Source organism: Drosophila bipectinata, chromosome XR (genome assembly GCF_030179905.1).
Source record: "Drosophila bipectinata strain 14024-0381.07 chromosome XR, DbipHiC1v2, whole genome shotgun sequence".
Taxonomy (NCBI): domain Eukaryota; kingdom Metazoa; phylum Arthropoda; class Insecta; order Diptera; family Drosophilidae; genus Drosophila; species Drosophila bipectinata.
This window is the reverse complement of record NC_091735.1, coordinates 15,555,490-15,580,386: the sequence shown is the minus strand read 5'-3', so window position 1 is coordinate 15,580,386 and position 24,897 is coordinate 15,555,490. Positions and strand designations below refer to the sequence as shown.

General features: G+C 37.9%; 1 protein-coding gene and 3 long non-coding RNA genes across 4 annotated transcripts; 1 reads left to right on the top strand and 3 right to left on the bottom strand.

Annotated features, from left to right (window-relative positions):
• Nucleotides 1-1,404: 1,404 nt before the first annotated feature.
• LOC138925671 (uncharacterized) lies at nt 1,405-1,735 on the top strand. Its single transcript, XR_011441861.1, has 2 exons — nt 1,405-1,512; nt 1,574-1,735. It is a non-coding gene; the product is annotated as an uncharacterized lncRNA (long non-coding RNA).
• A 12,301-nt stretch (nt 1,736-14,036) lies between these two features.
• LOC122321971 (E3 SUMO-protein ligase ZBED1-like) lies at nt 14,037-15,422 on the bottom strand. The gene is made up of 2 exons (XM_070276501.1): nt 14,295-15,422; nt 14,037-14,231 (listed from the first exon to the last, which is right to left on the bottom strand). The coding sequence occupies exons 1-2, from the start codon at nt 15,420-15,422 to the stop codon at nt 14,037-14,039; spliced, it is 1,323 nt and encodes a 440-aa protein (XP_070132602.1).
• A 35-nt stretch (nt 15,423-15,457) lies between these two features.
• Nucleotides 15,458-16,176, bottom strand: LOC138925661 (uncharacterized). Its single transcript, XR_011441846.1, has 3 exons — nt 16,124-16,176; nt 15,993-16,053; nt 15,458-15,874 (listed from the first exon to the last, which is right to left on the bottom strand). It is a non-coding gene; the product is annotated as an uncharacterized lncRNA (long non-coding RNA).
• Nucleotides 16,177-21,548: 5,372 nt separating this feature from the next.
• Nucleotides 21,549-22,496, bottom strand: LOC138925554 (uncharacterized). The gene is made up of 3 exons (XR_011441799.1): nt 22,006-22,496; nt 21,793-21,947; nt 21,549-21,733 (listed from the first exon to the last, which is right to left on the bottom strand). It is a non-coding gene; the product is annotated as an uncharacterized lncRNA (long non-coding RNA).
• Nucleotides 22,497-24,897: the final 2,401 nt, after the last annotated feature.

The following is a 24,897-nucleotide window of genomic DNA, read 5'->3' as shown; positions in this document are numbered from 1 at the left end:
ACTAAACTTATAACTGAACCACGCTGTTGTTTCTCGGACCCTAGGATGTGAAGGGATCCTCAGAGCCATGCTCGAGCGGAGAGGGTCGTATGTTGGGTAGGGCATAGAGCGTACACATTCCAACTGTGTATCGCAACCTTTCTTTTTATTTCTCACCTCTTTTTCTTTCCCTTTCTTCTGGTTTCTCTGAAACGGTCCTTCTGTTCTTCCGGTTATCGTTTAGCTCTAGATATTTTTACAGTTTTCCTGTTTGAGTATTTTTTTGTCGCAGCACGCTAATTTCGATTTCTAATTAATAATAATGTGTAGTTGTGTGGGATTCTGTACGGAGCAAGACCACCACCCCCCAAGCCGACGAGCCCGAGCCGGAATAGTAAAGCGTGCCCCGCAAGTATAGAATCCCGGATTGATCACCACTACCGTTACACGTTACACAAGTGAACAGTGAAATTGTGTGGTGACAAAAAGAAGGCATAATTAATATTGGCCAGCCGGGTGTGAATTAGTTCCGGAATTTCCATATTGTCCGAACAGTCCGCCGCTGTCGTAATATTTGTTTTTTTCTTCCCCAGTCAATGTCATTTTTTACACCACATAACTTTTCTGTTCCCCCAATTATACAGTCCACTTATCAACTCCCCACTGTGCCAACATATGCCCCACATGCCCTTACATATATCCGTACTTGCATGCATATCCATATATTTCCATATATTTAAAAACAATTTTAATTTTCTAAAACCAACAATTATAAATCGCCATTTCACTACAAATCCGTGATTGTGTCGCTTAAATTCTCAACCTAGCCGCCGTAGGCGTGTTGTTTTTTTGATGCTGTTTTTTTCCTTTGGGGTACGTGCAGGGTGCCGACGGCATACCCGGCTGCGTAACAAATAAATTCAAAACAATCAATTAATTATAAATTTATATATTTATAATTATAACCACCCCAATTTATTTAATTATTTTTTTTTCTAATTGAGCGAAGGGCCAGTATTGTTTTAAGTCACCTTTCCGGACACTCAATAATTAAAGTCGAAAATTATTTATAATTTAATTATCAACCTTCTGTCCAAATAGAGCCGCGGTTTTAATTCCACCTTTCCGGCTTCGGGATAATTAAATCCCGAATTAAAGGTTTCAACTCCACCTTTCCGGCGCCAAAATAATTAAATCCGACAATTAGTCAAAAATTGTAGGGATATAACGATGTCCCTGGAGTAAAACACCAACACTTTGCTTATTCTAGTTTATTTATTTGTTCTGACTAGATCCGCTTCGGATTAGAGCTGGAAAACAATCGATGGCACTATCGATAACATCGATGTTTCTTAAATTTTCTAAACATCGATGGTTCTTGGGCAACTATCGATTGTTTTTATTGTATCTGTGCATTGAGGGCAACGTGTAAGTAAAGTTGGTTAATTTTATTTTTAACTTTATTTTATTAAATTTTTGATCACATATGTATAGTTAAATTTATATGGTATCACATGTAAATTACTTCACATGGTAATAATCAATGTAATATGTTATGTTTTCGTATAACAAAAAATATTTTATTTTTTTTTAGGCGCATACATTGCTTTAGCACTGCTGTCTAAAAAGTCTTATGCGTGCCAGCATCTTCCTGCGCTTCAGAGCGAGCGTTCAGCAAAGCTGGACAAATTATATCTGACAGGAGGTGCGCCTTAAAATCAAACATTGTTGATCAATAAATGTTTTTAGATAAGAATCTCTATCTCGAAATATCTCTGATCCCAAATAAAAAACTTCTTAATTGTTATTTTTTTTTTTTATTTGAAAACATCGATGTGTCATCGATGTTTACTTTCAAAACATCGAAAACATCGATGGCCCCAAACATCGATTGTTTTCCAGCTCTACTTCGGATCGCTGCTGGTGTTCGACTGACTCCGCTCTTAACTCGTGATCAGCATCAACCAGTGTTGCCAATTCTTCAGGGCTTAAAAAAGCTAAACCCACCTTCGAAAAAAGCTAGAAATAGCCAGAAAATTTTGTTGATAGCTAAAAAATAACGCTAGAGTAGTGAAACAATATTTTTTTTATTAATTATTCAATAGGGCTGATGGATGAATGCGCGGCAATATACAAACACAATGCCGCCTCTTGTTGGCAAGTTTTTAAAGAGACAGACGCAACAAATGGTAGTTTGTTTGTCTGTGAAAATGCAGAGGACGATGCTTTATGTTTGGCTGTCTTGGCGTGTGCGTGCAAATCTGAAAGTTTTGCATTTATAGAGGATTTGCAATATTTGCAAAAGCATTTGCTATCATCAGCCGCATCTACACTCAACCAAGCTTTAAACACAGGGTCTTGCATCCACGCATTTCGCGGTTTTTGCTTATAAATTTTAGGCATTTTATTTATCACTCGCGCTCGTTGCAAAAATTGTGAAATACCTTGTTAGTGATGGTATAAGACTCTATTCAATGGATTTCATAGTAAAAATCGATAAGCAAAAATTGAATGCTCTTTTGGCATATCGATGTTTTTTACCATTGAAATGGAAAAATGCTATGAAGTATTTAAGTGTGGCATCGTAAAACATAAAAATACATGAAGATGGCAGATGTTGTCTAAAAGCTAAAATTACGCCAATTTTGCTTGAAAAATAGCTATAATTCCCGCTAGCCGCTAGTTCACAAAATATCCCGCATTTAGCTTTTGAAAAACGCCAGATCTAGTGGGAAAATAGCTAAATTGGCAACACTGGCATCAACCCTCATCCCCAGTGTTGCCAGAATTTCATGGACTCAAATAGCTAAATTGATAGAAAAAAAAGAAATAGAAAAAAAGAATTGCTAGAAATAGCTAAAAAAATATATTAAAATGCTAAAAAGTTTTGTATGTTATTTTTAAATTGTTTTTAATAAAATAATGCAGAAATGTTTTCAATATCAATGGTGTCCTCGACCGAATCTTTATATTTATCAGATTCTGATACCATTTTTAAATATTTTTTTGGTAATGTGTAGTTCAAACAACAAATTCCACTTCTTTTGAGTCTATTAGTATAAATTTTAGAATTTTAGTTTTTAATGTAGCCTATGGATAAAAAAGCATTTAAAGTTTTCAAATGCATTCTATTTCTCATTTTATTTTTTACTATCTGCACTTGGCTAAATACGCGTTCTACCTCTGCGTTCGACCGAGGAAGACTCATAATTTTGAGTGCAGAGTGTGCCAACGGTGCGAATGTATTGACTGCTCCGGTGTCGGTACCTATTTACCTATTTCTTTCGGTACTATTTTAAAAGTGCCAAAAGTAGCCAAAACATTAAAAAAAAATGCTAGATTTCTAGCTAATAGCATTTTTCAAAATCTTATAGCTTTCGCAGTTTCAAAATAGCTAGATCTAGCAATAAAATAGCTAAAATGGCAACACTGCTCATCACTCGCTTAAAGAGCAATGAGAGCGATGAGAGCACAAGAGAGAGAGAGAGCCAGAACTGACAACAGGCAAAGACACCAACTTACACTATCAACAGTTTACAGTTATGCAATACACTTATAGCTAATATATACATATATACCCTTAGTAGAAATCCTGCTACAAAATTAATTATTATTAATTATTTATTTTCTTTTTTTCCGTGTTAAATCCAAGCCAAAGTCAAGTCCACCTTTCCGGCTCCGCAAATTCGAAAATAGTTAAGAATTTAATATCCACATAACGAGCTACACTTGTCGAAATATACATATATAAACCGTCATCAATGTTTTTCCCCGACGAGCACGAATTTTCCGGTACTTGTCCCTTTTCCGTCCCTCTAACGCTGCTTCTACTTCGCATCAGGCAACGTCCGCCTAGAATCTCAACAAACCTCGTCCCCTTTGTTTTTTTTTGGATTCCTGAAGTTTTATTTCACATTCGAATTGTGCCGCATACGACGTCCTTTCAACATCGGCGCTACTATTTCCCACTTGTCCCACTCGCATTTCATCCGCGATCTCACCGTTCTCATCACATTAGTGTGACCGGCCACCGCTTCGTACGAGGTACCTGTTGCGCAAGTCAGTCGACAAGCCCTGACCAGCGAATTGGATTCTGAGAATGCCCACGGGATACGACAAAAAGCCACGTCCGATCCCAACCATTCGTTTGGACAGATCTCAATCCGCTTCTCCACGGACCCCTCTTTTAAAGCCTAAGGCGTCCAGTGCTAGTCCAAGGGCAAAGAGTGACGAATCCGTCAATACAATCCCCGGTCCTTCACAGAGGCACACTCCCTCCATTGCGAAAATGGCTCAAAGTGCTGCCTAAGTGTCGCTGAAAAAGTTCATCCCTACAACAGATCGAATTGGCCAATTTGAGGCTAACATAAATACTCCGGGCGCCAGAGAAACGGAAGGAGGCTCCCAATACATTTGCGAGGTCCATCGGGACCATATTCGGGCACTGTGGGAGAAGGTGGAGAAAAGCAATGAGAGCTGCTCCGATAAGCTAGCCGTGTCAGACGACAATGCGGCCACCTCGACAGTGCTGGAATCGAAGTACAGCTACTGTTACTCCGTCTATTCGAGGTGTATTGCCCAGCTTCGGGAGAAAATTGCTTCCCAATCCACTTAGGCTTCAGTCAATGTACACACGCCCGCGCCTACAGGCTACCGGTTACCTCCGGTGGATACCAAGGTCTTCGCGGGTGATTATCTTCGGTGCACTATGGTCCAAAAGCCCACATTTTTGGCATAAATGAACTTTTTTTTTGTGAAAAAATTTTATTTTTTTGGTATCTTCAATACTAAAATGATAAAAAAAAAATATTGAAAAGATTTTTACGCAATACCCATAATATTTGGCGCGCTTTTAAAGTCAGCTGTTCAGTGTCGTTTTGTTTTAGCCTACAAACGCGGGAAAATTTTCACACCTTGCAGCTAGTGAGTCATTAAAAGTAAACATTAAAAGGTAAAAGTGTCTTAATGGAAAATAAAGGCCAAGGTATGTAAATTTATAATTTCTAAACGTTTTTCTTTTTTTTTTTTATCTATGTTTGTGTTGTTTTGTTCAATGTGTTGCAAGTGTGTTGCTCTAGGATATTCTAACAAAAGTACACGTGTTCTGTAAAGGTTTTCTTTTAAGTGCCTCCAAGTGCCTTGAAGGGAAAAATGTTAATGTTGTTAACAAATGTCTATAAAATCAATTTTTAGTAATGGCTTTTGCCTGTTTTTGCCCCTTTTCGAAAAAACAATACATGTTGCAGGTGTTTATGAGTTCTCTCATGCAGCGCTACTCGAAGTTTGGGGGGAGAACCGCCGGAAAGACGGCGCTGCTAAAGGTTTAAATTAAATATTATAACTAATAGAACCATAATTAGTAGTAGTTGCAGTTTTTTTTATGAAAAACTTAAGTTTATGTAAAAATTAGGTAAAAACAAGAAAGGAAAGCTAACTTCGGGCGGAGCCGAAGTTTATATACCCTTGCAGTTAAAACCGGATATATATCGCAAACATCGGATATAGTTGGCCGATCCTTATCTGAATAGGAATATATAATCCAATTTATTACAATACAAACTAAAAAAAGTCCCAAACTTCTATCTTCGAAAATACGAAAGTTGATATTTCTACCAAATACCATTTCCGATCGTTCAGTTATATGGCAGCTATGAGATATAGTCGGCCGATCCTAATGAAATTTGGTAGGTTGGATTAACTGACCAAAAATAGAATCTGTATTAAATTCTAGCTTTCTATCTTCAAACACGAAAGTTGGGTCATTTCCGATCGTTCAGTTATATGGCAGCTATAGGATATAGTCGGCCGATCCTTATGAAATTTGGCATAACGTAATGTTTTGCCAAAAATAGCTCTCATGTCAAATTTGAACTCTCTAACTCTAAAAACACAAAAGTTATACCATTTCCGATCAATCAGCTATATGGCAGCTATAGGATATAGTCGGCCGATCCGGGCCGTTCCGACTTATATACTGCGTGCAAAGGAAAGAAGGGTGTGTGCAAAGTTTCAAGACGATAGCTTTAAAACTGAGAGACTAGTTCGCGTAGAAACAGACAGACGGACATGCTCATATCAACTCAGGTGGTGATCCTGATCAAGAATATATATACTTTATAGGGTCGGAGATGTTTCCTTCACTGCGTTGCACACTTTTGGACAAAATTATAATACCCTCTGCAAGGGTATAAAAATGCAGACCAGTGAACATTGATGTCTTAGAGACGGTAGCTAAGGTCTCCATGCAAAGCCTTTTAGAACATAGGGTTTCCCGAATTGTGGCACTACAAGAGCATGTAATTCAAAATTTGTTGGCCAAGCAACAAACTGATTTCCTATCTGCTGAGCTGGCAGTACTAGACAAGCTAATTATAACCAGGCATACGCAGATAAAAAACCGTATGATGCAGACTCATGCCTTTTTGCCACCATTATAACGCCTCTCCGAATGATCGACGCATCCGCAAATTATTTTTGGAACAATCGCACTCCACAGTCTATTAGGTTTTGTCGTCCCTTAAAGTTGGAGTTTTTGAAGGAAACTAAAGAATCGATATTAAAAAAACAAAAGGACATAGAAAAGGAAATTGAAGAGCTAATGCTATGTAAAATACCACTAAATGACAGATAAAGTGTGTATGTAAGATTTAGCCCATATTTTATTTAAATTTAGGAATTAAAACTTTTCCGATATAAATGGCACGTAATGGTTATGTAACCTTCGTTTGCAGCAAATGTCCACGAATCGGTGGTTAAACCAACAATTTCAATAGTATTTAAAATTGATCGTATCTTCAGCTGAAGCATATCATATTCGCTTGGGAGCATGAAAAAGGCTGCTGGAGATTCCTTTTAACGGGGCCATCATTCTCGAGAAGCTGCCAATAGTTGGAATTCAAATTTAGCGGCCGCTGGCGTTGTTGTTGTTGATGCTGTTGCGTTGTCGTTGTCGTTGACGTTGACGTTGGCGACACTTCGCAGGTCGAAAATAAGCAGGGCGGGATTCAACGATATAATAGCTGGAACTCAGCTGAGAATTACGAAGAGGGCCAGGTGGACGCTGTTGGCGTTATATTTTGGGCAGCCCTTATAAGAGCTAATGTGTTTCCCACCGCAATTGCTGCACTTGGCAGAAAACACTTTTCTACAATATTAAGTCACACAAGCATAAGAGTGGTTTATTTTTGTAGTTTGTTAGAATCAGTGCACATTGAGGAAATTTTTCCTCAAAGGGTTGTAGAAAAATGTGTTTTAATTTTATGCTGGCAAGCGTTGCGACTCCCCCTTTGCAACCGCTAGGGTGAAACCCCCTTTTCACCCTATACATTAGGTATCCTTTCGCTTGACAGGAGGCTCACAAAGAGACCGCACCTTGAGAAGAAGCGTAAACAGGCCTCTGAAAGACTTCGTTCCTTCTAATGGCTTATGGGCAGAAGATCGAAGCTCTGAACGTCTTCGACGCATGGTAACAGATCATTTGAATTATCATTTGAATAATATCTTGTCATTTGAATTATCCAGAGGAGTGACTATAGTCAATATTGTCTGGCAAGGGCATCCGGCGACGTGATTTGGTCCGCTCAAACGCACGACGAAATGTCGTGGGTAGTGATTGGCGACATTGAGATTATGGACTGGAGTGCCGGTGCTGGGGTAAGGAGCGACTGGAGACAGGATAGGCTTGAAGGTGAAGTGGACCTTAGGCTTGCGATCCAAATCATCGTCAGAGGAGTAGCTACGGTCGAGTTGGGCTGGCAAGGGCTCCCGGCGAGGTTGCCTAACCAACTCAAGCATACGACGATATGACATTGGCGGTAGTTGGGGTCGTCGAATAGATGGACTGCAGTCACGGCTTTGAGGCGAGGAGTAGCTTGAGTCAGGCTGGGCTAGCAAGGGTGCTTGACGAAGTGGGTGCTCAAGCGCACGGCGAGATGTCGTTGAAGGAGACTGGCATCGTCGAGAGGATGGGCTGGAGTAATGACGCTGGGGCGAGAAGTTGGTAAGTCCTTGGGAGTTATTCCGGGGAGCATCTCACGCATAGCTAAGTAATTTTCCTTAGCTTCCTGTAATATTTTGCAGCCCTTATAACTGGCGACGTGCTAACCGCCACAGTTGGCACATTTGGGTGTGGAAGTCCTTGGAAGAGTACAGTTAGCTGTCCGGTGTGGGCCAGCACATTTCATGCACACAAAAATTCCCGGCAGCAATAATTCTTTGTATGCCGAAGTCGTTGGCATCGGTGGCACATCGTTGGCTCGTCCCGTGGCCTTTGGCGTTCAATAGTAATATGGCTATTGCCAAGTCTTTTAATTGAGAGGAAGTGCCGTTCCAGGTCAAATAACATTAAAGTGATCTCAAAAATATCCATCGGAGTATGGTCATGGTAGGATTTTAGGTTACGAATGTAAAAGAGATTGAAGTTTAAACTTTCAAGATCCCTTAGGATTCGTGAAGTAGGAGTCGCGTGGTGGAGACCACGAATAATGAATCGGCGATGTTTGTTTAGGTGACGCAAGAGTGTGTGGGCCAGATAGCTAGCTCAGAATGAGCGAGGTATCCTCTTTGGAGTAGCAGATCACCTCAGCTCTATTAAGGTCCAGACGGTTGACTACATACTTGAGATCCCTTGAAGTGGGGAATCCCACTGAGGAATCCTTCGAAGTCCCACAAGGATGAGACATCAAATACTATGAAGGAATGACGTCCATTTGGTTCACGGAGGCGGCCATAGCTGATTTCGTAATAGCTTCGTATATTTAAAAAACGTCCGATTGCGAGTGAGGCTTGCAAACGAGTGGGAGTGTAATTATAATGGCTAAAAAAAGTTGTAGCGTAATGAAGCGACAACTGCGCATTAGAGTAATGAGGCTACGGCGCAGAGTGAATTTTAAGGAAGAACATAAGTGTACATATGTGTGTGTGTAAAACACTGTTCTTTGTGTGTGGGAGTTCCATGCAGTAGAAAAGAGACATAGAAGGAGAGCAGGCAATAAATTAAAGCTTTGGGGGAGAGATAATGCAAACATATATGTAAATAGTTTATATCATTATTTTGCCGTTGATTTGATAAATTTCGTAGTAGCAGATGAAGAATTTATTTATTTTGGAGGGTTTAACGTTATTTCCTACAATGCACTATGGGGTTTTTGACCACTTTATGTGGCATTTAATCATTTTTTGAAAGTTTTCTAACTTAAACAAACTTAGTTAACTGTATAAATTGTGCGTGTCTATACTAACATTTTGTCATTTTATAAATGCACCTAAGGCTTGATTTTGGGAAACAAATTTCAACTTTGGGAAGAGTTTTGAAATAGAAGAAATAGAAAGTTTTCAATGCGTCCAAGTGTATGTTGTTGTCAATACTGAGCAAAGGCTGTTAGTCTTATTGTGCGTTTTTCCCCACTATTCGTGCAATTTGAATTTTTCTTAGACAACCTCACTTTCTCCAACGCCAATTTGGTCGCTGCTTGGAACAGCGAAAAGGGCCGGGCTGAGCAACAAATGGCTGTACAATATTTTGTTGAACGCCATTCAAATAACAATGTGGATAATGAAATTTTGAAAGAAAAAACCAGCCAATTTTTGCAAAATAATGCGTTACAAATAGAACAGTTGTCGAAGGAATTATAAGTACTTTGCAAGTAAGCACGGAAAATGGATAAGCAGCACAAAAAATTGACCTATGAAAAAGCGCAATACGAGTACTAAACGCTTATTCCATTTGTGTCAAAAGCCGAAAGAGCTCTAAGACAGGAAGCAGCTGAACTATCAAAATCACAGAGTAATGAAGTACTTTTGTTAGTCCAAGCAGCAAGCACAGCCGCCCGAAAGCAAGGACTACATGATCTTGGTGCTGTTCTTAAAATACTTGCAAGTACTCCGGAGAAAGCCACAAAAGTCAGGGAATTTTTAACCAAGCCCATAAAGCAACCCATACGTGCGTCCAAAGATGATGCATTAGCGTTAATATTGGATCAAGGGCTTACCAAAAAACAGGACTGTGCGTTCCAGGACGACGTGCGCAAAAGAAAAATGGACATTTACCCCCTCTACAAAGATGTTGCAAAGCAAAAGAACAAATGCAGACCAGTGAACATTGATGTCTTAGAGACGGTAGCTAAGGTCTCCATGCAAAGCCTTTTAGAATATACGGTTTCCCGAATTGTGGCACTACAAGAGGGTGTAATTCAGAATGTGTTGGCCAAGCAACAAACTGATTTCCTATCTGCTGAGCTGGCAGTACTAGACAGGCTAATTATAACCAGGCATACGGAGATAAAAAACCGTATGATGCAGACTCATGCCTTTTTGCCACCATTATAACGCCTCTCCGAATGATCGACGCATCCGCAAATTATTTTTGGAACAATCGCACTCCACAGTCTATTAGGTTTTGTCGTCCCTTAAAGTTGGAGTTTTTGAAGGAAACTAAAGAATCGATATTAAAAGAAAAAAAGCACATAGAAAAGGAAATTGAAGAGCTAATGCTATGTAAAATACCACTAAATGACAGATAAAGGGTGTATGTAAGATTTAGCCCATATTTTACTGCCATTGCTGGTAAAGTACTGAACGCTTTGACAGAAACGAAGTCATTTCAGCCAATGCATAATATGCCAAGCAAACCAAAATGATTTCCCTGGAAATAAGAATTTGAAGTGCCTTAAATTTGTGCCAATAATGCAAAATGTAAAATACGGAGTAAGCCCACTGCATAGCTGGTTACGATTTTTTGAGTTCGTCTTGCATGCCGTTTATAAGATGGAGCTAAAAAAAATGGCAAATTTCTGATCCTTCGAAAAAGAACGCAAGGCCCAAATTCAGAAAAAGTTTTGGGAAAGACTCTCTTTAAAGGTGGATAAGCCTAAACAACTTTGGTTCCGCCCGAAGTTAGCTTTCCTTTCTTGTTTTAGATTTTTTAATGTTATTAATTGGTTTTATTTTGATATTCTTATAAGGATCGGCCAACTATATCCGATGTTTGCGATATATATCCGGTTTTAACTGCAAAGGTATATCAACTGCGGCTCCGCCCGAAGTTAGCTTTCCTTTCTTGTTGCTTATCATTTTTTATTGGTTTGATAGAATTTAAACATTTTTTTTTTCATTTCGTATCTCGGTATTACAAACTTAAAAAAAAAAAAGAAAAAAAAAAAGAAAACAAAAAATAATTCATTTAAATATAAAAATATATGAATTAAATAGATTTTCAGCCTTTGGCATAAGTATTTTGACGAGTGGTTTTAAATAATGTAACAAAAAATATATTATGAAAAGTCCTTAAAATATAATTTGGATTAATAAAATATATAATCCCCTTTAGTTTGAATAACTTTTTGAAGTCGATTTGGAACTGAGTCCACTAAAGCCTTAAGGATATCCGTGGGCACATCGTTACAAAGGGAAGTAACCTCGTGAATTGTTTCTTCTTTGCTTTTATGCAAAGAAGCAATTCGCTTCCGCTTTATGAGGGACCACATGTTTTCAATAACATTCAAGTCTGGACTTTGTGGTGGCCAGTCGAGAGTATTGACACCAACATCCTGTAAAAATTTGGTGATCATTCTGCTTTTGTGACATGGGGCATTATCCTGTTGCAGGATAAATGATTCACCGATAAGCTTATCTCCGGAGGGGAAACAGTGATCATTTAGCACTCTCAAATATTGCCCTTGGTTCATCGAGCCTTCAATAGGCACCAAGTCACCCAACCCATTATATGAGATGCACCCCCAGAACATAACCGAGCCACCACCATGACTCACTGTTTTGCAAACGGGCCTATTTTTTTGCCGTTGTACGCGTGGCAGTCTTACAAAAACCTTTTTAGATGCATTAAATTGAAAAGAACTTTCATCCGTCCAAAAGAACGCTCCTCCAAAATTCTATAGGCTTATGCTAATGCTCCTTTGCGAACGCCAATCTTTTCGCCTTGTTTACTTTGCATATGTACGGTATTTGCTTTGATCGGTACGTCTTGATTTCTGCTTCTTTCAAACAGTACGTTCACTGATTGGTTTATTAGCTGTCTTATTCCATTCATTTGCAGCAGGTTGAGGCTTTAAAAAACTATTTTTTTTGAATGCCCGCAGAAGGATTTTATCATCATTTGTCGTTGTCTTGCGTTTGGCACCCAATCTTGGCAAGTTGTTAATAGTTTTGTGTTTCTTAAATTTGTTTATTTGATAATGAACTGTTTGACGCGATAATTCAAATTCATTTGCAATGTCTTTTACGGCAACACCAGCTTCAAACTTCGCTATGATTGAAGCCCTAACAACAAGACTTAACTCGGCCGTTTTCACCATAATCCTCAAACATTAATTTTTGGTTAATTTATTTTATTTTAAAAATTTGTTAATAAAGCGTAACCAGCAAAAAATTTGGATCAGTCCTTGTTGAAACTCGCGAGATAATTAACACAAGGTTTCGTCAAAATACTTATGCCAAGCAAAAATCCGTTGTCTGCATGTATTCTTATCAGTAGAAAGAGAATGCAAAAGGTAAACGAAATAAAATTTGGCATGCACATAGCTAAAAATAGATTCTTTGTTTTGCGCCTCATTTTGGCACCTCTATTTAACGGTATTAAGGATAGCAAAGTCTGATAGTCAAAAGTAGGGTTCGTCAAAATATTTATGCCGACTAGTGTATTTCAACCAGACCCAATTAAAAACTTAAAATGCCTGTAAAACATAAACCAAAGGATTTTTCCAAAAAATTTAAACGCATAATGTTAGATTTATGTTTAAACTTAATATTTATTAGCTCCATGGTATTTTTGGTTTTTTTTTTTGAATTAATAACAACGAAAAACAAGAAAGGAAAGCTAACTTCGGGCGGAGCCGAAGTTGATATACCCTTGCAGTTAAAACCGGATATATATCGCAAACATCGGAAATAGTTGGCCGATCCTTATGAAATGGTAGGTAGGTTTTGGCGGGTTGGATGAACTGACCAAAAATAGAATCTGTACCAAGTTCCAGCTTTCTATCTTCAAAAACACAAAAGTTGGGTCATTTTCGATCGTTCAGTTATATGGCAGCTATAGAATATAGTCGACCGATCCTTATAAAATTTGGCATGTCGTAATATTTTGCCAAAAATAGCTCTTGTGTCAAATTTGAACTCTCTAACACTAAAAACACCAAAGTTATACCATATCCGATCAATCAGTTATATGGCAGCTATAGGATATAGTCGGCCGATCCGGGCCGTTCCGACTTATATACTGCGTGCAAAGGAAAGAAGGGTGTGTGCAAAATTTCAAGACGATAGCTTTTAAACTGAGAGACTAGTTCGCGTAGAAACAGACAGACAGACGGACCGACGGACAGACGGACATGCTCATATCAACTCTGGAGGTGATACTGATCAAGAATATATATTATTTATAGGGTCGGAGATGTCTCCTTCACTGCGTTGCACACTTTTGACCAAAATTATAATACCCTCTGCAAGGGTATAAAAATACGTAAAGTTAATAAATATTTAGTTTGAATATAAATCTAAAATTGTGCGTTTAAATTTTTTGAAAAAATCATTTGGTTCATGTTTTACAGGCATTTAAAGTTTTTCATTGGGTCTGGTTGAAATAAGCTGTGAGCCACTGTAGCTGGTTCCATTCTTCGTAACTGCCGTTCCTTGTAACCCGCTGGTTATTCAGCATGGTAACAGATAGAATCCTGTCATTTGAATTATCCAGAGGAGTGACTATAGTCAATATTGTCTGGCAAGGGCATCCCGCGACGTGATTTAGTCCGCTCAAACGCACGACGAAATGTCGTTGGTAGTGATTGGCGACATTGAGATTATAGACTGGAGTGTCGGTGCTGGGGTAAGGAGTAGAGCTGTAAACAATTTTACCTTTTGAGAATCGGTTATTTTTGATTCAATTCTTGAAAAGATTGATTAAATCGATTTAAAATCGAAAACTAAAAAAAATTGTTTCCAGGAAAAAAGCATTTTTTTCTTAAGACGTGGTAAGGAAAACAGAAAATTTACCTTTGCAAACAAAAATAAAATTCAATAACAAAATATTTTGACATCTGTATTTATTCAGTTAAAACCCATTGGTTTTTACTAGTAAACACAAGCTTGTCAACATTTTTCGCTTTTAGCGAAGCTCGGCGGTCGGTGACTATGCATCCAGCCCTGCTGAATGTCCTTTCCGACTCCGTCGAACACGCTGGAATGCAAAAATACTTTAATGCGCATTCTTTTAGAGATTCCATCTCAGTTGCGTGACTCTGGAAGAAAAGTAAATTGCACTTAGATTTTTTTAATTACCAATTGAAATCAGAATAGCAAACCCAAAAGTCTATTGGACTAATATTTGGCGATACATGAGGATTTTCTAAGTACTGGCGTAAGGCAATGATGGCATCAGACCTTGGCGTTTTTACCTTACTTGCAATTTTAGATTGCATAAAGGAAAAGAAGGCTACGCTCTCAGTGTGTGTTGATGGTTCGGATTGATCGAGGGTGGGTACTAAAGTTTTGGCCATTCCTGAAAGTTCATTTTTTATAGCTTCTACTGCTAGGTCCGCAGTACTCCTGCTCCGAAATCCTTCTTTCTTAAATCGTGGATCCAGGATAGTTGCCACTTTGGTAACGGAGCGAGACTCATACTTGAACAATCGTTGGTTGACCCCTTCTAAGAGCGCAATTCGAACTTCAATACCTTCATTCATCGAAGTTAGGCGGTGATGGATATCAGCCGACACCGGAATAATGAGAGAAACAGTTTCATAGGTACTACCAGACACGCGGTTGGTTGCTCCATCAAACGGTTCCAGAATACGCTCCAGATCTTCTAAAATAGAGATTTCATCTGCCGTTAACGGTGGAGGTGCCTTCTTTGTGTCAAGTAGTACCCGTGAAACGGCCTCTCTCAATTTCAAAAGCCGAATAATCATTTTATAACAGCTATTCCATCTGGTTGATACCTCTTGGATGAGTCCATAAGTGGTATCGTGACCCTGCGCCAATTTAAGTTTCGCATATGCAATGGAATTTGACTTGAAGAAGGAAACAATTCTTTTGCATTTGGTGATAACTTCTTTAACATTGTCGATGATCAATGCATCTTGAACCACGAGGTTCAAGGTGTGCGCAAAACAGGGCATGTGCCGTTTCTCCAAAAGTTTGCACGCTTTGATCATCGACGAGGCATTGTTTGAGACTATCGCCGTCACTTTGTGCATTATTTCCCAATCAGCTAGCACGATTCGCAATGAATCGGCAATATTCTCGCTGTTTTGGTTGGTGTCGCACACTAGCTTATTTGTTGACAATACCGCACTTTTTAGCTTAAAATTGTCGGTAAAAAACTGGCATGTCACCGACAAATAGTGGTCATTTGCCCGACTCGTCCAGCCATCCGTTGTGATGGCGCAGTACTTTATGCTAGAAAGAAGATCACGTAGCTTTGTCTTCATCTCGCTCTACATATTTCATAGCAAAACGCTAGGCAATGTGGCTCTACTAGGCAAAGCATAGGTGGGGTCTAGACATTGAACAAAGTGATGGAATCCTGCGTCCTCCACTACGCGAAACGGCTGCATGTCCGCAGCAACGATTTTTATTAGAGCATCGTCTAGCTCAGCTTTGCGTAATGGTCCCATAGTATTTGATTTAGTTGAAACTACATTGAAAAATGAACTTACAGTTGTAGATGTCGTTAATTTTTCTACTAAAGTTGAGTGAGATCGCTTTAGGTGGTTCATAAGGTTGGTGGCATTTCCACCGCATTTGTAAGTCTGCTTACACAGTTTACATTTTGCAGAACCTCCTTCAACCTGTTCGAAATGCTTCCACACAAATGACCTGCCGCATTTTTTTTTCAATGGAGGCTCATTTTCACAATTATCTTCCATACGAATGTTTTTTTCTACAAGTAAAAAAACACAAGGTTAGTGCGTATTGGATATACGTGCTGCCTTACATACGTATGTATGTATATGAATGTGCGTCGTCAGAGAGTGCGCAAAACAATCTACATTATTTACCTGAAATACGAACAAACTTATCCATCCCTCTCTTTCTCCTTAACACCAACACACACAGATTCTAAAAGTGAATAATATTTATTAGTTTACATAAGTTTTATAACTTAAAAATAATTTTTTCGGTTACTTACATTTATCCAATTTGATTCGCCTGAAAATTTTTTTGTAAGGTGACCAAACTGTTCGATGCATCGATTCCCTAAAAAAAGAATCTATTTTTTCGCTCATCCAAAAAGATCGATTACATCGATTAAAAGATTGAATTGTTTACAGCTCTAGTAAGGAGTGACTGGAGGCAGGATAGGCTTGCAAGGGCAGGGTGAAGTGGACCTTAGGCTTGCGATCCAAATCATCGTCAGAAGAGTAGCTACGGTCGAGTTGGGCTGGCAAGGGCTCCCGGCGAGGTTGCCTAACCAACTCAAGCATACGACGAGATGACATTGGCGGTAGTTGGGGTCGTCGAATAGATGGACTGGAGTCACGGCTTTGAGGCGAGGAGTAGCTTGAGTCAGGCTGGGCTAGCAAGGGTGCTCGACGAAGTGGCTTCGACTGCTCAAGGGCACGGTGAGATGTCGTTGGAGGAGACTGGCATCGTCGAGAGGATGGGCTGGAGTAATGACGCTGGGGCGAGGAGTTAGTAAGTCCTTGGGAGTAATTCCGGGGAGCATCTCACGCATAGCTTAGTAATTTTCCTTAGCTACCTTTAATATTTTGCCGCCCTTATAACTGGCGACGTGCTAACCGCCACAGTTGGCACATTTGGGTGTGGAAGTCCTTGGAAGAGTACAGTAATTCCCGGCAGCAATAATTCTTTGTATGCCCAAATCGCTAGCATCGGTGGCACATCGTTGGCTCGTCCCGTGTCCTTTGGCGTTCAATAGTAATATGGCTTTTGCCAAGTCTTTTAATTGAGAGGAAAGTGCCGACTCGTTCCAGGTCATAGCATTAAAGCGATCTCAAAGATTTCCATCGGAGTATGGTCACGGTAGGATTTTAGGTGACGAATGTAACAGAGAGTGAAGTTTAAACTTGCAAACTCCCTTAGAATTCGTGAAGTAGAAGTCTAGAAGAAGACCACTGCACTAGAAGACCACTGCACAGTGGTTGGGCTTGTATGGAGACGCGGCCAAAAATACTTCTAGCGGACATATCGTTATGAAATGAATACGAAAAATCTAAAATAACATTTTAAGAATATAGTAAAAAAATTCAGATAGTCAGATAGGACGTCTATATCCTATAGCTGCCATAGGAACAATCTGTTTGAAGTCAACATTTAGTATGGAAAACTATTTTTTTTTTTATAGATATCTTAAACAATCTTTTTTATATCCAGATGCCATGCATTGTAGTAATGTTGCAAATCTATTTAAAACATGTTTATCCAATCCAGTTATATCAGCAGACAATTTTGTATCGCTAAAAAACCTTCTTGCCGTATTACCGTCAATTGAAGTTCCACTACCTCCACTTCTTGGTTGGTCAACATGTAATCCCATTTTGACGGGGAAGTCTGCTTGAATTTGTGTTATCCTATCCTTAAAGGCTTTTTTATCTTCTGGGGTACAAATTCGCCAAGTTTTGAAATGCAATCTATATGCCAAATGCAAGAAATATTCAAAAAAAATCGAATACATGAGTGCAACGGAGACAACCCAAACTCATAATGTTCTTCGTGAACTTTTTTGCTTAACCATTTTTTCAAGTCATTCATTTCGCTCGGCTTTGCGTCACATTGTATGTAGCATTCACAAGTTGATGTTTCACTTAAAGCTCTAAAGACTATTCCCTCAACCATTTTGCAAACGATGCAAAAACGACTGCAAACGATGTGGAATTGTAATATTTTTGGTTTGTGCTTTACATGTATATGGCTCCAGCGCAGATATTTTATTCCTAAAGTATTTGGCTTCATATAAAGTCAATTGTGTTATTGCTTTTTGGAATTTGAATCGTATTGGTCTGCAGTAACGTGTGGATGACGGTCGCGGATTTTTCCAAATTACTTTCTGTTTCTGGGGATCATTTTCCTGAGTAATTAGTTGCAGTGTTACATACTTGTGACAAATTCGAATCATCAATGTTACTGTTCAATGCTTTCTGTTTGTATTCGGAATGACTAGAACTGCCGTCAAATCCCTACTTGCCAATTAAAATCAAGTCAACCACGCTATCATCATCAATGGTTTCAAGGACATCAGCTTGAAGTTCTATAATTCGTAACGTAGTGTGATCCAACAAGCTTTGCAGCTCAACTTCGGCTTCGGATTCGCTGACACTGATATTTTCGGGATTTTCTTCTACGAATTATTGATTGAACGATGTGTGAGACATCAACATCAGCAACAACAACAAATCGCTTAAAATATATGTACACTTAAACAAGAATAAGAAGACATAAGTCTATACACAAGCTATTATAATGATCTCATCGACGAAAGTTGCTATGAGATGTTGCCAGGGATGATGAGAAGCTGATGGAAATGCAGCCATCGACATCAGCTGCGGCAGCAGCTGCGTCTGCTTAAAATCAAAATTAAATAACAATGTTAAAAACATCAGTAATAAATTCCCAATAGTTACAACTACGAGTAGCAGTAGTAAAAACCCAAAACCAAACAACACCAAAACAAAATTTAAATATACAAAAAATTCTAAATATTAAAAATTTATTAAACTGTCGAATCAACATTGAAATCTATAAGCCAAATCCCAAGGACATTTCACAATGTTTTAAATGTCAGAGCTTCACGCACGTTGCAGCCAATTGCAACATAGCATACAGATGCGTTAAATGCTCTGATAATCATCCCTCTGGGGAATGTAAAATTCCAACTCCAAATGACAAATCACAACAAATCACTTGTATCAACTGTAAGGGCAACCATACAGCCAATGCACGTATCTGACCAATACGGCAGCAAATAATACAAAAACTTCTCAAAAACAAGAAAGGAAAGCTAACTTCGGGCGGAGCCGAAGTTTATATACCCTTGCAGTTAAAACCGGATATATATCGCAAACATCGGATATAGTTGGCCGATCCTTATGGGAATAGGAATATATAATCCAATTTATTACAATACAAAATCTAAAAAAAGTCCCAAACTTCTATCTTCAAAAATACGAAAGTTGATATTTCTACCAAATACCATTTCCGATCGTTCAGTTATATGGCAGCTATGGGATATAGTCGGTCGATCGTTATGAAATTTGGTAGGTCGGATTAACTGACCAAAAATAAAATCTGTACCAAGTTCCAGCTTTTTATCTTCAAAAAGAAGATATCCAACGAAAGTTGGGTCATTTCCGATCAATCAGTTATATGGCAGCTATAGGATATAGTCGGCCGATCCCGGCCGTTCCGACTTATATACTGCGTGCAAAGGAAAGAAGGGTGTGTGCAAAGTTTCAAGTCGATAGCTTTAAAACTGAGAGACTAGTTCGCGTAGAAACAGACAGACGGACAGACAGACGGACAGACAGACGGACAGACAGACGGACAGACAGACGGACAGACGGACATGCTCATATCAACTCAGGAGGTGATCCTGATCAAGAATATATATACTTTATAGGGTCGGAGATGTCTCCTTCACTGCGTTGCACACTTTTGACCAAAATTATAATACCCTCTGCAAGGGTATAATAAAGAGATAAGAGATTCAATTAATAAGAAGTCCAAATTTAATCAAACAATAAGCCATTTCTCTCGTATTAAACCAAACACAACATTTTCCTCATTATTTCAAAGACCACCACCACCACAAAACCCTATAAAAATCAACAACAATAATAACACAGTGCGACAAAAAAAGAAAAATTGGAGGAACTTTTGAAGAGACCTAGTAGGAATTGTTCATTAGGTCGAGTATAGTATAAAACCATGTTTGAAATTTTTCAAACACCCTCAAAATCTTGATTTATTTGGAAAAAACGGTTTCTCGGGACTTTTTTGCTCTTAAAAATTCCTAAACGCGTAATTTTAAACCGATTTTAATTTTTTTTTTGTTTTTCAATAGTTAATTGTTGGAGCATTTGAAAAAAAATAGATCTTTAATTTATTTTATCAAAAAGGATAGAATTTTTATGCAAGAAACTGACATTTTTGAATTTTTGTCGTGTTTTTCGGACTATGACGCCATTTTTTCGGTACAACTTCCTAGAAATGGTATCATTTTTGACACATATCAATATTGTCTCGTTAATTTTGAATAAAACGAGACCAATTTCATTTCGAAATTATGAAAATTGTTGAAGTTATAACGCTTTTCCCAAAACAAGTCAGTGCAATTTTACTAGCGCTAGTCAAAAACTAGAACGTACTATATACAATATACAAACCGATGCAGATAAAAGCCAAATACTATTAGAGTTCATTTTTAATATGTCAATAGAATTTACTCGATTCGGAAACGCACCGAATTCAAAAACTTTTTATCTAAACATAATCCACATGCAATCGCAATAGCCAAACACCATCTAAATAGGAAAATAACAATTGATCCAAATACACATAAATTCTTCCAACAACAATAATAATAGTTTAATAAACCAACCGTCCGTGGAAATTTTGCATACGCAATAACATCAAATAAGAAATAATCAACAGAAATGCTTTAAAATATCTTGAAGCATTAACAATTAAAATCAATTATAAAAACAAATATAATATTTATTAAAAAAAAAAATGTGATAATTGTTAGTATCTATAATAGGCGAAGGGACCCGCGAGATATTAATGACCTAACACCCTAATACGTACATTGAGAACAATACCAAACACGCAAAACATCATTATTGGTGGTGATCTCAACTCTAAAAATCCATCATGGAATCTTCCTGATCGCAATCCAAATCATATCAACACCAATAGACGAATATTATACAACATATCCGGACTTGACACTATTACCACCTGAGCAACCCACCAGGCCTACCCTAAGACATAAGCCCTAAGCTCTTTCATAGACCTTTTCATTAACCCATTCGACCCCAGAGTTGCCTGTGGGCAATTTCAAATGTTTAGCAGCTAGCGGTAGTCGCTTCGTTTGTTTTTTTCTGCTTATTCTTCGAGATAACGGTGCTTTTATGTGTATACTTATAATGTAAGCAAAAGAATTCTAGATTGCGCATCATTTGACGAAATTATTTGAAAAGTGCTGGACGTGCCTCGCTTAAAAAGTGTTCGTTGTATTGTGAGGTATATTTAAAGAAAGTGATTTTCTTTTAAATTGTGCATTAAAAGTTAAAGAATGTGAGTGAAATTTGTTAATAAATGAATTCTTTAATCTATGTTGTAGTTCACCCGTATTGATTTCTTTTAAAAAACAGCTGACGAATTTTCAAAGTTATAAAGTTGCTTGTGGGCAGTGCTGCCAACTTTTGATCAAAAAAAAAAGCTGTTTTTAACTAGAGAGAAATAAAAAAAAAGCTAAAAATATTAAGAAAAAAGCGAAAAAAAAGCGCAACAAATTTTTTTTGTTTTTAATCTTCTTTAATTGTGTAATTTAAAGAATATTTAGCAAGTCGTCCAATTCATTGCGACTTTCATTAGTTTCGCTATCATATGATACGTTTGTTCCGATCATGCGAAGATAATTTGATGGAACTTCGTAGTCGTAGCAGCATTTTCCCAGTCTTCGTAAACCAGCGTTTATCTCAGCGTTGGACCATGGCAACGATAGCATTTGCATATCGACAGATGAGAGTTCAAGGAATCTGCGGTTGCCACCAGAGTCCTTGTAGGTGGAAACTTCAATCCAAAACTTTGTGGTATCATTGACGTTTTCCCACTTACCCAGATTTATATCCCTGTACTGCCGCTCAATGTCTGCTATTTTGTCGTTGTTTAAGTGCTCCAAGATTTCCGTGATTCCCTTCTTGTTGGTTGACAAAATTTTTTCGACGGAAAAAAGGTCAATGTTTTTTAAAATTTTAAAGTTTTCTGGGAGCCTGGAATTCAAATAAACATTATTTTACGATCGATAGAAGAATTTGCCAAATTTGCTACCTTTGCTTTAGCTGCTTAATAAGTTCAATTACAAAAGTGGAGCATTGCGCACGAATTTCTTTTTTAACTTCGTCATCGATCTGCAGGGAATAGATTTCTCTTTCAAATTCATATCCCAGAAGCATTGTCGAATCTGCATGATCTTCCAAGCAATCAACTTGAAATACATCGATGTCCTTGTTAGGGGGTATGATAAAGTTTTTTAATGAATTAATGGCAAACATTAAATCATTCAACAATGCTGTGACATTTGTATTATTGCTTTGAAAGCACTTATTTATTTTCTGCATGTCTGACAGAATTGGTTTTAAAAAGGTTAAGTATAAGTGATTTATTTTATCACTGTATAATTCGCCTAGAATTTTTGATTTATAGCATTTATCTTTAGTTGCTGCCAATTTAAAATGCAATTTGAGCTCTTCCCATTGGTCTAATATTCGCGAGACTGCAACCTCGATCGAAAGCCACCTGGTGTCGCTTACTTTTGGAATTTTCAATGGAGCCTTATGTAGTATATAAAAAATAACATTATTGTAAAACAAGAAAGGAAAGCTAACTTCGGGCGGAGCCGAAGTTTATATACCCTTGCAGCTAAAACCGGATATATATCGCAAAAATCGGATATAGTTGGCCGATCCTTATGAAATTTGGTAGGATAGATCAAAATATAATCTGTACCAAGTTCCAGCTTTCTATCTTCAAAAACACAAAAGTTGAGTCATTTCCGATCGTTCAGTTATATGGCAGCTATAGGATATAGTCGGCCGATCCTAATGAAATTTGGTAGGTTGGATCAACTAACCAAAAATAGAGTCTGTACTAAATTCCAGCTTTCTATCTTCAAAAACACGAAAGTTGGGTCATTTCCGATCGTTCAGTTATATGGCAGCTATAGGATATAGTCGGCCGATCCTTATGAAATTTGGCATGTCGTATTATTTTGCTAAAAATAGCTCTCACCTAAAATTTGAACTCTCTAACTCTAAAAACACCAAAGTTATACCATTTCCGATCAATCAGTTATATGGCAGCTATAGGATATAGTCGGCCGATCCGGGCCGTTCCGACTTATATACTGCGTGCAAAGGAAAGAAGGGTGTGTGCAAAGTTTCAAGACGATAGCTTTAAAACTGAGAGACTAGTTTGCGTAGAAACAGACAGACGGACAGACGGACAGACGGACAGACGGACAGACGGACAGACGGACAGACGGACAGACGGACATGCTCATATCAACTCAGGAGGTGATCCTGATCAAGAATATATATACTTTATAGGGTCGGAGATGTCTCCTTCACTGCGTTGCACACTTTTGGACAAAATTATAATACCCTCTGCAAGGGTATAATGAATTTAAAATGTTTAATGAAAATACACATCGACATAACAAGCACAAAATTATCAAAAAATCATAAAAACAAGTAAAAAAATTATGTTAATGCTAATATTGACGGGCACATTAAAAACAAAATACTCACATTTAATACATTTGTTATGTTAAACATAAATTCAAAAACATATAACATTGATATGGGACTTTCGCAAATACCTTATCATCATTTATACATTTATAAACTTTGCTATACTCCATTTGCCGAGATGAACTTTTACAAAACCAATTTCGTAAATTGGTTTCGTAAATTAAAAATTCCAAATTCTCTGGCATATGCTTTTTGCAAACTTGGCTTACGGCAAGCTGCACAGAATGGCAGACGCATTTTATTAAAATAAGCTGTGGGACCTCCTTCTTCAATTCCGTATATACACTTCGGTTTGTGCCTATCATAACATTGGCATTGTCGGTAGCAATACCAATAAGGTTTTTTATATTTAACTTGTACGACATCAATACATTTTTTACGCCCTCAACAATACAAGTACTATTGCCAAATTCCAGCTCAACTAGACTTAAAAATGTTGAGACAAACACACCACGCGGAACGGAAAAATAGTTGATAACCACACCTAAAGAGGTACATACATACATATTTAAATACATATAATTAATTAAATATAATATAATAAAATTATCAAAAATTATAAAGATAAATATGTACCTAAAAGTTTTGTGACGCTGATGTCCGTTGACTCATCGAGTAAAAGACTGAACTTGGAGTCTCCAATATCGACGCACAAATCATCATAAAAACAAGAAAGCAAAGCTAACTTCGGGCGGAGCCGAAGTTTATATACCCTTGCAGCTATAACCGGATATATATCGCAAACATCGGATATAGTTGGCCGATCCTTATGATTACATCATAATAAAACCAATTAATTACAATAAAGAATCTAAAAAAAAGTCCCAAGCTTCTATCTTCAAAAATTCGAAAGTTGATATTTCTACCAAATACCATTTCCGATCGTTCAGTTATATGTCAGCTATAAGATATAGTCAACCGATCGTTATGAAATTTGGTAGATCGGATTGACTGACCAAAAATAGAATGTGTACCAAGTGCCAGCTTTCTATCTTCAAAAACACGAAAGTTGGGTCATTTCCGATCGTTCAGTTATATGGCAGCTATAGGATATAGTCGGCCGATCCTAATGAAATTTTGTAGGTCGGATTAACTGGCCAAAAATATAATCTGTACCAAGTTCCAGCTATCTATCTTCAAAAACACGAAAGTTGGGTCATTTCCGATCGTTCAGTTATATGGCAGCTATAAGATATAGTCGGCCGATCCTTATGAAATTTGGCATGTCGTATTATTTTGCCAAAAATAGCTCTCATGTCAAATTTGAACTCTCTAACTCTAAAAACACCAAAGTTATACCATTTCCGATCAATCAGTTATATGGCAGCTATAGGATATAGTCGGCCGATCCCGGCCGTTCCGACTTATATACTGCGTGCAAAGGAAAGAAGGGTGTGTGCAAAGTTTCAAG

What these genes read in the sequence shown, in the direction of transcription:
- LOC122321971 (XM_070276501.1), bottom strand. Translation starts at nt 15,422, where the DNA reads ATGAAGACAAAGCTACGTGATCTTCTTTCTAGCATAAAGTACTGCGCC. An exon ending in TTAGTCCAATAGACTTTTGG is followed by an intron (nt 14,232 to 14,294) that starts GTTTGCTATTCT and finishes CTTTTCTTCCAG; the next exon opens with AGTCACGCAACTGAGATGGA.